Source organism: Pararge aegeria, chromosome 9, assembly GCF_905163445.1.
Source record: "Pararge aegeria chromosome 9, ilParAegt1.1, whole genome shotgun sequence".
Classification (NCBI taxonomy): Eukaryota; Metazoa; Arthropoda; class Insecta; order Lepidoptera; family Nymphalidae; genus Pararge; species Pararge aegeria.
In genome coordinates this window covers 10,967,185-10,979,818 of record NC_053188.1, presented here as the reverse complement: position 1 = coordinate 10,979,818, position 12,634 = coordinate 10,967,185, and the positions used below count along the sequence as shown (strand labels likewise).

At 34.9% G+C, this 12,634-nt stretch overlaps 1 protein-coding gene across 4 annotated transcripts in view; it reads left to right on the top strand.

Annotated features, from left to right (window-relative positions):
• LOC120626387 (vacuolar protein sorting-associated protein 13) overlaps positions 1–12,634 on the top strand; it is a 54,337-nt gene that overhangs the window by 28,501 nt on the left and 13,202 nt on the right. The window contains exons 35-50 of one of the 4 annotated variants that reach the window (XM_039893898.1): positions 77–163; positions 242–372; positions 841–949; positions 1,724–1,921; positions 2,514–2,670; positions 3,714–3,832; positions 4,598–4,822; positions 5,571–5,786; positions 7,481–7,522; positions 8,767–8,820; positions 10,001–10,204; positions 10,284–10,421; positions 10,499–10,645; positions 11,340–11,488; positions 12,037–12,168; positions 12,318–12,533. In XM_039893898.1, coding sequence (XP_039749832.1) covers positions 77–163; positions 242–372; positions 841–949; positions 1,724–1,921; positions 2,514–2,670; positions 3,714–3,832; positions 4,598–4,822; positions 5,571–5,786; positions 7,481–7,522; positions 8,767–8,820; positions 10,001–10,204; positions 10,284–10,421; positions 10,499–10,645; positions 11,340–11,488; positions 12,037–12,168; positions 12,318–12,533 — 2,324 coding nt within the window. The remainder of the gene's footprint in view (positions 1–76; positions 164–241; positions 373–840; positions 950–1,723; positions 1,922–2,513; positions 2,671–3,713; positions 3,833–4,597; positions 4,823–5,570; positions 5,787–7,480; positions 7,523–8,766; positions 8,821–10,000; positions 10,205–10,283; positions 10,422–10,498; positions 10,646–11,339; positions 11,489–12,036; positions 12,169–12,317; positions 12,534–12,634) is intronic. The other 3 variants (XM_039893899.1, XM_039893900.1, XM_039893902.1) reach the window with 3 other exon arrangements.

The window sequence follows — 12,634 nt, the reverse complement described above, 5'->3', positions numbered from 1 at the left end:
CTTACTTATCTGCGTGAGTTCATGACATGTTTTTACGTGAAGTTCAAAGGTTCATTTTATTAACATACTTTTTCAGGTATTGAGTCAGTTGGGCAACTCTTTCGCGGCCGCTGTGGGAGATACTGAAACTTCAGTCGTATCAAAATCGAAAATCGACGATAGTGTAAGGAATTTTACACTACCTTAACTCTTTAGATTTAATATGTTTGTGATTTGCTCACTTTAGTTAAATCGCTTTCAGAAATCTGACAAAAAATATCTGGGTGCTCCGTATGTACTTCACAACTGTACTGGGCTTACGGCTAAACTTTCGTTAGTAAATAACAATGATTTCTCCGTGTTTATGGCTGGCAACGTTAACTCCGATTTCAGGTAAAGTCCAAGTTTCTTATAGTTAATATAAAAAAATCTTTTAATAAATCTTAGTAGAAAAAAATGTTAATAGACACACTTATATTATAATGGTGACATTTTGTATGTAAGTGTGTATGTTTGTAATTACTTCACTCTTCAACTATTGAACAAATTGGAGTGAAATTTAAAATGGAGATAGGTTTTTACTCTAAATTAATACAGAGGCTACTTTTTCCCTGAAAAAAATATGGTTCCCGCGCTAGTCGTGAAAAAAACTGTTGATGAGCTTACGCTACGATGAGCTATAGCTTTAGTTTTCCATAGCGAATTTTTTTTAATTCGATTTTTAAAAACTTAAAAGGTTAATGTTAATAAGTGGAAGATGAGGTCTTTGAGTACACCTCCTGTGATAGGCCTCACACGGGTGACATTTTGACAGTTTGGGTTGGTGTCAATATTTGTAATTATCTTTTAATTTATTTGCAGAGAAGTCTTACTAGAGCCTGGTGCTTCTGTTCCTTTGCAATTAAAACACGGTGGACTTAACGTTATGAAGCTGAATGAACCTCCACCACCCCTAAAACTAAATGTCAAGGTAATTTCTTTTCAATGTACTCGTTTATTTTAGATATTAGGTTTACGTTGTAATATAATGCAGTTGAATTAGTATAATCTATGTTTTTCCTGCTTTTTTCTACACAAAGTCTAGAAGTGTTGTCAAATGAATTTCGTAACTATGTATAAATAATAAATTGTTGCTATTTGTAATTCAAGTCGTAATCAATACAATAAAAATATATTTATCTCTAGTTTCACTTAAATCTAAGGCCACGAAGATTTCATAAGCAAAACATTTTGAAATAGGTATTTTGCATAGATAAAAGAAATATTTAAAAGAGTTAATAACATAAAAGTGTGAACAAGACGTAAACAAACAAAGAAAACAATTAAGAATAATCATTACAATATTATTAAATAAATTATAAATGTTATGTCTCAGTGAGTATGATGACAGCAGATCAGAATACATCTCCTCTTCGTACGAGATGACTTAAGGGATTGTAACGGAGAACGGACAGCTGCATCCTATTTGCTACTACTGCCATCTACTGCGATCACCAACTCGACTGCCTAGCGTGGTAATTATGGGCAAACCTTCCGTATGGGAGAGGCCTTAGTCTAGCAGTGGTCTGTTGAAATCCACTATCAAGATCACGGTGACCGTCTAAATTAAAAACTTATGAATATGCCTGGTTGTCGCCGATTATAACAAATAAATTGTATCATGGACTTTCGCAAAATAACGCCTCCGCCTACAGTATTGAAGTTAAAATAAAATAGTTAAGTATATAGATACTTTTTGTGTCAGATAATGGAGATGGATGAAGAGATTCAGATACCCGTAGAGCGTGCCGACAAGCGTTACTTCCCGATAGGACGCCGCATGACGAGTGAAATGCGTTCCAAAAACATTTCGCACGCCGCCGCCGTGGAGGCGCGGGGCCTTATATCCGATGTGGTCATGCACGATGCAGCGTTGCACATTTACCTTAGAAGTATTGTTCAGGTAATTATGAGTTTAAACATTTTTAACGTTTCCACTGAGGAAACTAACTGGTTAACACTGGTTAGATTTGTCAGATTTTCTTTGTGTGGGCTAACTATTTTGGCAACTGCTGGCCTCAATACAAAAATTATATATTATATCATTACCACTTTAGCTTCGTAACTCATTTAGCAGTGATTCCCGAATTGGATACAATATTGTAAAAATAAAAACCCAAGCTTAGGAAATTGGCTTTGACCACATATGCATATCAAAGTTCTAGTTATTATCCTTACTAATATTATAAATGTCAAAGTGTATTTGTTTGTTGGTTTTTCCTTTCCTCAGTTCCTAACTAAGCCAACTAACACATTATGAAATCATCCCACAAATTAAGAAAATTGCGCGGCCAATTGGTAAATTTAAGAATCTTAATAACTAAACTTTCCTATGTAACTTAAGCTTGATAAAACTGCCAGTAGTTCGACAGCACTCGCGAGTGATAGATCGTGCACTGAAAATTGATCGTGCACGACAATAAGACCCGGTAGGTTGCGCTGCTTTAGCAGGACAAAGTCTGCGGGACCGCTAGTAAATAATAAAATTGAAACAGGTCACAAACACGCTTTCGGTGGCAGTGTCTGTATACTTCATGACGCTGAGCGGCAATGAGGTGCGACTACTGGGCGAAGTAGCGCCGGGAGACACGCTGCGATTACCGTTGCAAGCTGTGCACACTCCCACTGCGGAGATATTCTTCTCTGTCGAAGGTAAATATTTTAGCCCAAAGACAAGAAAAATGGATGGATGTTTTTTTTTTAATCGAGGAGGAAAAAAATCCCATCGGACTTCTGCCTTCTGCCAGGTCTGCACGGAACCGCTGGGCATTACTTCATGCCAACCTTCTTTAAGAGTTTTCTCTCTTTTCCTTCTCATCTCTTTCTCGTTCCTCTCTCCTCACCATAATGCGTCTTAGCATTTGTGCATATTTTTGCCATTCGTCTTCACTGGAGAGCATGCGCACTATCAGACTCTGGGAGTCTATATTACTGCTCGCTCCCTGTGCTGCAGATCTCAAGTCTGTGCAAGCAGGACATTCAATAAAAGCATGCCTTCGGGTGTCTTCCTCTCCACAAAAGACGACGGATGTTCTTATATAAAGTGTCTACGTGATTAATTACAGTGTTGACTTTAGACAGGGGCTAATTTATAACGAAATGGAAACAAATTACATAAATAATAATAAAAAACGTGGATGGAGGTTATTATAGAAACCTCAATTTAAAATGATTTAAAAGTTGATAAAGTATAATTTTTTCAAAGACCTTTTTCTAAGAGAGTTCAAAATAGCGCTAAGAATATTTTTATTGTGTATAATATAAACCACAGTCGCTATAAGACTGATAAAAAATGCATATATTATTTTCCGCAACAGCGATACGAGAGCCGTAGCTTAGTGTTAAAGCGCTCAGCATGTGATTTTCAGAGAGTCGAAGAATCAAATTCTTTCGGTTCCAAAATTATTATGTATATGCATTTTAAAATGTATAAAATTAATATAAATGATTTGTATATAATATAAGTTTTATAAAAACATTGCATTGCGTCAGGAACGACAAACAGCTATTTACTAATTTAAAAATAAAGACACACTGAATTTATTTAAATTTATTATTCGCTGTGCACAGTCGTGACCTCAATGTCTCAATGAATACCTTGTAATCATGGGGCTCGTCTAAGTCTATTGAATATTTTCGACATGTTAATTATTATATTTACTGATTGAGCCTTAATGAGATTGTATTTATTTTAGGTTTCACAGTGTCGGTGTCTCCATTTGTGTGGCGTGAACTACAACAAGAAGTGAAATTGTCGAAATTGCTGCAATGTGACTCTAAGGACAAAAATAGTGGCGAGAAGTTCTATTTAAGGGTAAATCACCATCCTACTTATAATATGTATAACATTGTTGTTACTTTATAAGGGTCGGCGCAGACTGATTAGCAAAATGCTCGAGCATGCGCGAACATTTCTCTGCTGTTTCTGGTATATCATAATTATCGTATTAAAATATAGTAGTAAATAGAATTGTGATAGAAATAACTGCATGGTCCATCAATTATTACTATTATTAGTATATATAAGTCGTTCCATAGAAAACAATCCACTCCATGGTGAAATGCGAAGATGAAGCGGAGAAGTGCACATTGTTAGGTGGATGCTAGACGAGACAAATAATTTAGTTAATATGGAAATATTTCTATTCTGAGAAAATAAACGATACTCGTGAGAGTTTTACAGAACCGAGCAGATCGAGTCGCTAGTATAATACCAAATAAATATTATAAGTATTGGTAAGTTAACTTTATGTCACAATGTTTCTACATATAATGCTTTACGAGTCCAAGGATGTAATTCAGTGGCGTACATAGGGGTTTTAACCAGGGTAGGCATAAAGCAGGAAGATCGGATAAAAAAGTTGTAATTTTTTTAGGATAGGCAGTGCATTTGTGCAAATATAAAGTGCACGCCACTGATGTGGTTTCGATTCCTTTTAGATTACTCATTTGAATATTCATCTTTCATCTAAGTACCCATAACACAGGCTACGCTTGCTTTGGGGCTAGATGGCGATGTGTGAATTGTCCTAGTATATTTATATTTATTTATAGTTAAAAAAATATTTTTTCATTTCAGGCTGTAGGTACAATGGAGCAAGTTTTCTTTGAGCACTCGAACCGGCACACGTTCGCATCGTCCTGCTACGACATCGTACTCAAGCCGGCTGTAAAGCTGCAGAACTGCTTGCCGGTACCAGTGATCGTGTCCCAGCTGGGCCTACGACGGACGCAGCTCTTCGAGCCGGGCGAGATGTTCCATCTGTCGCATCTCGCGCCCAACAGAGCGTCCATTGTCATCATGGTAAACACCATACATTTTCTATAAAGCCTTGACCGACCTTTAAATTTAATGAAAATTTCAAAGAATTAAAAACATACAGAAACTATGTACACGAGTTATATTTAATCCTCAAAAACCACTCCAATTTAGTAGTGATTCTCTGACAGGCTGTTAGTCATTCATCCATTAGGCTGTTGATAATAATTATTTTTCCTGTAATGTTCTAAACGTTTACCATATGAGAAAACAAACATAAAAATAAAAAAATACAACCGAATTGAGAACCCACTTCTTTTTTGTAAGTTGGTTAAAAATGGGAAAAGTTTGTGAGCAAAATTCCTCGGTTGTGAAGTGAGACGTACTCGGGGCGGTATTTCTGGACACAATGCACTGCATCCGATAAAGGCGGATGCGGATTCTGTATAGTCTTAATTCTGTGGAAAATTTATATCTACTTAGCACACGTTTTTCTTTTCAAGTTAATCAATATAATTTTTTTTTTGTCCTATGCCAACAATCTTTTCATTACTTATTAGTCTTAAAGATGAATATACCAAATAATAATAAAAACTTACACAAAAAAAATCGATTGCGATTCGTAAAATCGAAAAGGCGATTTATAAAGATTAAAATATTTTAAATTTTTTTATTAAACCTTTTCGGAAAATATTTTTTAACAGCTCATTGTAAATTATAAATGATGTGTCATTTTTAGTGAACCGTACTTACTTGTATATTTTTAATTGGATGATATTATTTCTGTCTATAGATCCAGAACTACCTAGACAAATGCTGGGTATGCACCAAAAATCTGCCAGATGAACTCGAAGAATTGTCAGTTTGGTCTTTCGAGTCTCATGACAGTCCCTCCGTGATGACGTTGGAATTGGGTTTGCATAGTGCTGACATGGAGGGCACCCAGTTGTTATCCCTTTACTGTCCCTTCTGGATGCTTAACAAGACCGGCTTTACGCTATGCTATAGGGTAAGTTTCCACAGCTACTTTTTTTACAGACATAGGTGGTTATTTTGTTGTACACATGTTACTTAACTAAACGTAAGCCTTTCCGAAACAAAATCGGCCAGTTTTGTAAGGCGGTAGTACCCTATACTAATTTCAAACGCGTGGGCAGCATATGATTTACACGTGGGCGCCTGTGATCGTAAATCACACATCTTTTCGCGCCGTGTTTGTCTTAATAAAATGACTGCTAATGAATTGTCTATTTTATTTTCACATAAAACTATCGGAATCGACATCTTTTATTTAACCGCTTATACACAGAGACGCTTACCTGTTACATTAAATGTCCCACAAAGTGCCGAAATATAGAAAACCAGTAGTAGAGCTTTTGAGAGATTGATGCGCCCGTCCGGGTCGAACTACTACGATGCTTATTTAGGCCGCCAAGAAGCATTGCTGTGTTCCGGTCTGAAGGGCGTGGTTGCTAATATAGAAAATATTTACGCCGGGACGTTTGATTATATTGACACAGTAAAAAGTTGATAAGCCCGCGTAAGCATACAGTATCTACCACGGCTGTTTGGGTAACTTGTACTATCTATTTCACTATGCTCTTTCTGGTACAGGATAGCACATTTTAGCTTAGTTTAGTATTTTGGGAAAAACAGAATTGACACCAATTTATAAGTTACGCACACATCTACCTGATCCTGACTCTCTCCTAACCACAGTCTGTAAGAAATAAGTATAGTGCTAGAATGTCATAAAAAGTCTCAAAACTCATTTGAAATACAATTACTGGCATGCATGCGTTTCTTTGATATCAGCGAAAATGGCTCCAATTAAAAAAGGCACATACTAAATGTGAGATGAAAAGTTGAATGCTAGTAGCCAATCCTACTGGTCTTGATTAAAAAATTAAAAGTAGGTATGCTAATTTTTCATAAGAAATACAAGGTTTGTATATAAAATTGTTATTAGTAATAACGGTTAAGTAAACTAATAAAAATGTTGTGATCATTAGTTTATAATATACCATATATTATATAATTGCTGTACAAAAGTGACTAAAAAGATCAAAAACTCATAACGTTTTCTACCATCAAAGTGTATCTATATTGTATGATTTATATTCCGTATTATAATATGGAATAAAAATGACTTTTGCCCATCGTCGCAACGCTGAACAAATGCATCCTCTCTCCTAAAAGAGAAGGTCTTAGAGCAAAGACCCACCACACTATTTCAATGCGGGCTGGCGAGTTAAATTTATTGATTTTGTATTTCTATAGTATTAAATGTAAATTTCACATTTACCGTGGAATATCAGCTTTTTACCTTAAATTCTCAATGACTCTAAAAAAAGATTTCCATAAGATTTGTTAGCTTAGTCTCTCATGTTTAAAATTAGATCAATAATACATTTTGCCATTCAGGATCCAGTGATTCTGTGAATTTTGACTGTAAAAGTTTTGAAAAATCGTTAAAGCGGTTCCACACGAAAAGATATACAGATATACCAGTTATGACCAGACATATATAATAAAATTTTTAGATCTCTTTTAGAGAAAGTATTAGAATATATATAGAGCTTAAATTGTAATCACAGATTTACTCTGCAGTTTAATTTGTTTGATAGACAATGGTATAGAAATTATTTCGTTCTTGGTTGTTTTCATATGTTTAAACTTTTGATTCAAATATCATGCTTCCAGAAATCAAAGAAACCAGAAAAAGATTCCAGTACTCCCAACAAGGTACCTAATGCTGGATTATCACATTGATACACTAATTAGTGTCTTTTTTTTGGCAGAAATGTTTCCTCTTAATAACTTATATAAACTAATTGGCTATTAAAATTCTAAATTTTAACAACCCTCCAGAACATTGCATTATTTATTCTTCACTTTTTGGTTTCGAATATTTTATTTGTTTTTTTTTTTGCTCATCATCGCCTCATCTTCGACTAATTTACTTAATAATAGTTCCTAAATAAGCATAGTTGTGAAATGCAAGTACTTACACCTTTGAATAGAAAATAAAATGCTTCTATGGTTTATGTTTAATACTAGCTGTTGCCCGCGTTCCTATTACGGCTCCCACGAACAGGAAATAAAATGGTTCCCACGGGAGGTGTCAACACCCCGCTGGAACCGTTTTATTTCCTGGATTAGAAAGATTATTACTTAATCCATGCCAAAAATCAAGATAATTAGTGGCTTCGTTAGGGCGTAAAGGATGTACAAACTCACTTTCGTATTTGTAACAAAATTTGGAAAATCCAAAAGTGCACGACTCATTAATAAAATAGCTATCCAATTATTTGTCAATAAATAACGAAAAAAAAAACACATGAGTCGTGCAAAAAAAAAAAAAATTTAAAACAGCTGTACTAGGAAAGTGATGCACAGGCGCCTCTGGTGGAATAAAATGTACATAATATCTATAGATATAGATATATCACCATCCATGTTAATTTTACATGGATATATATAGATATAGTCTTGCAGTTTTCGTTTTTTATTAATTGCAATTAAACTACACTGAATTAATTAATCATTCGCATTCAGTGACCTACAATCGTCGATTAGAATTTAAAAAAAAAAAAATTAACTCAAATAATGGATTTTTTCACAAGTAAGAGTGTTTTCGGGTTTCACACATGACGGACAGGAAATTTTTTTGACCTATTTTGGTGTTTTTTTCCAATTCTATTGCAGTAAATCAATTTTTTAAAAGTATGGAATTAATCTCCATTAAATTATCTCGACAATAGTATGCAAAATATCTTGATTCCGTGAACTAACCAGGCTATAATAATAAAAATAGCCGCCGAAATGAGGCGAAAAAAATTTTTCGATCGTAAAGCACTCTCTGATGCTGCGCATCATGAGTCGTGCAATTAGTAAGGATAAAAGATTGGGGTATTTAGTATAATTAAATATGTTTAATGTCGAAACATAGCATTTATATTCGAGTGTACGTAATATCTACGTTGCAGATAAAACATTCTCGTTGCAGTAGATTTATTAGTCGCCATACTTCGTGTTTGCCGGTGAGTGCAAACAAATTCTAGTACACAAATAATAAATTGTTTTAATTTAAATTGGGTAGGTTCCCCTTTGGGTACCCTTATGCACAATAATGTTTATATTGGGTAATATGCGGCGTGGGTGATGTAAAATAATAAAGGCACATTAAATTTGTTTCATTTAATATTTGTCGTTAACTTTAAGGGCATGTGTTTGGAGTCGTAAGCTTATCCAAAAGCTTTTTAACACATTATACATTTTAATAGTTTTCTTGCGGTGTAAATGCATGTTTTGCATGTATATTAAAATTGTAGCTTATAACACTGTAATTATCTATGTTCTTTCCACCGTGATCCCCAGTCTATTAATATCGCACTGCTGGGCACAAACGTCCTCTATCTTAGGAAAGAGATATTTATAGGTTACACCCAGCATGCTGCTGCAATGCATGTTGAATAATTATAATATATATATATAATAATTATGAATAATTAATATTGCTGATAATAACTGCGATCGTCGGCTTCACGTTCATTCCGAGGTTGGACAATGTGAATTATAATACTTAATAATATTTTTTTTGCCCTTTCTGAAATACGAATCTAGGGCTTCGTGATCAGAAGTTCAACTTGTTAACCAATTAGACAATTAAATTTCATCTAAAACTAGAATTCACTGAATTATGTCGACTCATATGCGCAATTATCTGCTATTAAAAAATGTGCTTATAGCTTTTAGACCTTGCTTTAATATATAATAAATAATAAGTTAAAACGGACTTACATTTAAAAGGCATATTAGATCCTGTCGCAAAATATCTAACAATACCATAATTCATCCAAAAACTCACCGAACTAAAGCGTTCCCCACATTAAGGAATTCGCAGACGCTGTTATGACGCGATCTAAAGGTGGGAGCCGCGACTGCAAAGACAAGTGTCTTAAAAATAAGATTTTTATGACATCCATTTTCTGCTTCATACAAAGAGACAGATTCTACACGAGAAGGTATGATGATAGTTAGAGTAAAAACTACATCAGCGAGCCAGAGCCTGCACTAGTACACCGACCGCGTCTAAGTTTGGGGAACGCTTTAAACATTTTAATATGTTCAAATATAAAACTATAATCCATAGAAATAATAATAAGCAGATGAACCAAAATAATATAAGTAGTAAATCTTATGTATATCTTTCAATTACAGAATGTTGATGAAACTGGCAATGTTATCTTTCACCCAAAAGACTACAAAGAACCGATACTATTCTCCTTCCGTGCGAAGAATTTCTTTGGTAAGAAGAAGGCTGCGATCAGAGTAGAATTTGGAGAATGGTCGGACAAGTTCTCTTTGGACGTACCTGGCAGTTCTGGAGTCGTCATATGCAAGAATGAGGGCAGAAGTTATCAGGTTTTTATATCAATCATCAGTCCGTTAATCTTGTTGTGTTGTGTCGAGACTAGTAACAAATTTAATAACAACATTTTAGGTGGCAGTGACGAATCAACTGACATTCAACAGTTTGACGAAGATGGTTATATTTACGCCATTCTTTTTGATCATTAATGAATGCCCATTCCCAATTCAATACCAGGAGCTTCACAGATCAGGAGATCCTTGGGGAGAGGTAAAATATTATTATAATCGAAGTAGTCTTCGCAGCGTTTTGAATTGTAGTTTTATAGTTGATTTTGTTATGTTTAGGTGAAGCAAAATTCGAGCGCACCTCTGTGGCCCATGGTCGAAAAAGAAGATAAATTACTGTTGTTAAGAGTGGCCTGCTCCACCCAAATCGCTGCACCATTTCTCTACACTGAGCAACATAGTGTTTGTCTGAAGCTTGATAACGAAGTAAGTACGTTCAATATGTTTATTACAGTTTAATATCAAACTAGTGATCTCCCAAGTCTGGTGTTTCACCCGCGTCAACCACATTCCATTTTTTCTAATTTGTCGTACAATGTAAACGATATTTTCATTACTTTTTAATGTAAAGTAAAAAACAATAAAATAATTAAAAACAAACGCAATAAGAAGAGATTTTCTTTAAGTTTATTTTTTTATTAGTTTCTTAGTTGAAAAACAAAATACACTAGAAAGTAACAAAAGTAGTGTAACATTGTAAGACAAGTTAGAAAAAATAAGACTCATTATCTCCTAAACTATGCAAGGCAAGATTTATCGGGATGAAATTGCCTTGATAAAATAACTACTAATTTTTGTAATTAATATTCTATGCTATAAATTTCAATTGAAAATTATAATTCAATAATTTTAAATTTAGCTTTTTTTTCAACGTGTAATGCGTTATAGTAGCTAACTTAACACTACTAAAGACCAGTATATTTGTAGTACATACATTTGTACAACATAACAATACATGTATGTCAAGCCTAAGCCAAGACAGCGCACGAATAAAACAGTTTGGAAACATTTTTTCTTCTATGTTGGTTTACAAATACTGCTGCGTAACCGAGCGTATAACCTACGTGTAAAACTGAAAAAAATCTGTCTTTATTTAATTAACTAATTTGTATTTTCACAGTATGGTGGTTTGCACGTTGAGGTACAACTGAGTGAAGGTGGTACTTACGTGACGGTACGACAATATAGAGATGGGCATGCACCTGCGCTTTTAGTAAACTACACTCCGCACGGCATCAACGTTTACGAGAAAGAAAACGTTAACGTCCGGTACGCATGATTGTCAATTAAGTAAGATTATAGCGCTATGACGACATTCCAATTGTAATCGGTAACTTTATTCTGACAGTTATTTTATGAAAACCTGACAAGTACGACACAAAACGATTGCTGTTATTTTCTTGGTGATTGGGAGAGAATCAGGGTCCAGCAACCTTCTTTTTAGTATATAAACCAGACCCTGAACTCGGTCGCCGAAATATTTCTTGAAGAATACAGAAACACAGGCGATCTCGCGACGGTGGTCTAAACTTCCATTATGTATCGCCTCAACATCGACGAGTCTTCTAGCATGACGATCCGAAGCTAGGTAGTAGCATAGCTATACCATTATTTTTTGCAGTTCTCCATGCTCTACAGAACTTGAACTTTGTACAGGGTTAAAGGGTGATCCGGCGTGAAATACTGCTTGACCTTATTGAGGATGCAACTTTTAATGTCAGCAGTTTTTACCTTGGATACTTATATTTCTACAAGATTTTTTGATGGATGATAATACTCTAGCTCACTTTGCTAATTTAATAATTTTTATTTCATAGGAAGTTACCGTCTATGAACCAAATGTTGTACACTTGGGACAACCCTGCCGGCCCACGGATTCTTTTGTTTGAGGGGCATAAACGAAAGGAAATCGAGAATGATCTGAGAAAAGATGGCATCGGAGATTTTATGTGAGTGTTGTTATTATAGAAATACGAATGCACTTCAAAATGTGTTAAAGCCCGACAATACGTATTTTAGTGTCGTGGTGGGTTTATGCTTTGAGACCATATTTCCTATGGCGCCCATTAGATTGATTGTTTTATTTTTATTTTTACAGGATTAACGAATCACAACGAATATGGTGGGTGTCCTTCTTGGACGGACTTCAGAGAGTGATCCTTTTCACGGATGATCCAATTCTAGCTAGTGGAGCGCATACTATCGGCGAGGCAGAACCTGTTCATACTGAGTTTGTTCTGGCTATGCACGGCCTTGGGCTTTCGCTTGTTAACGACCCCGAACTCACAGAGATTCTCTACGTCAGCATATCTAAGTATGTCCTCATTCTGTACTGTATATCTCTAACAAAGATCGTGCCACGTTAAATAATACTAATTGTCGATCGGTTTAAACATTTATTATGTTAAATAAAAA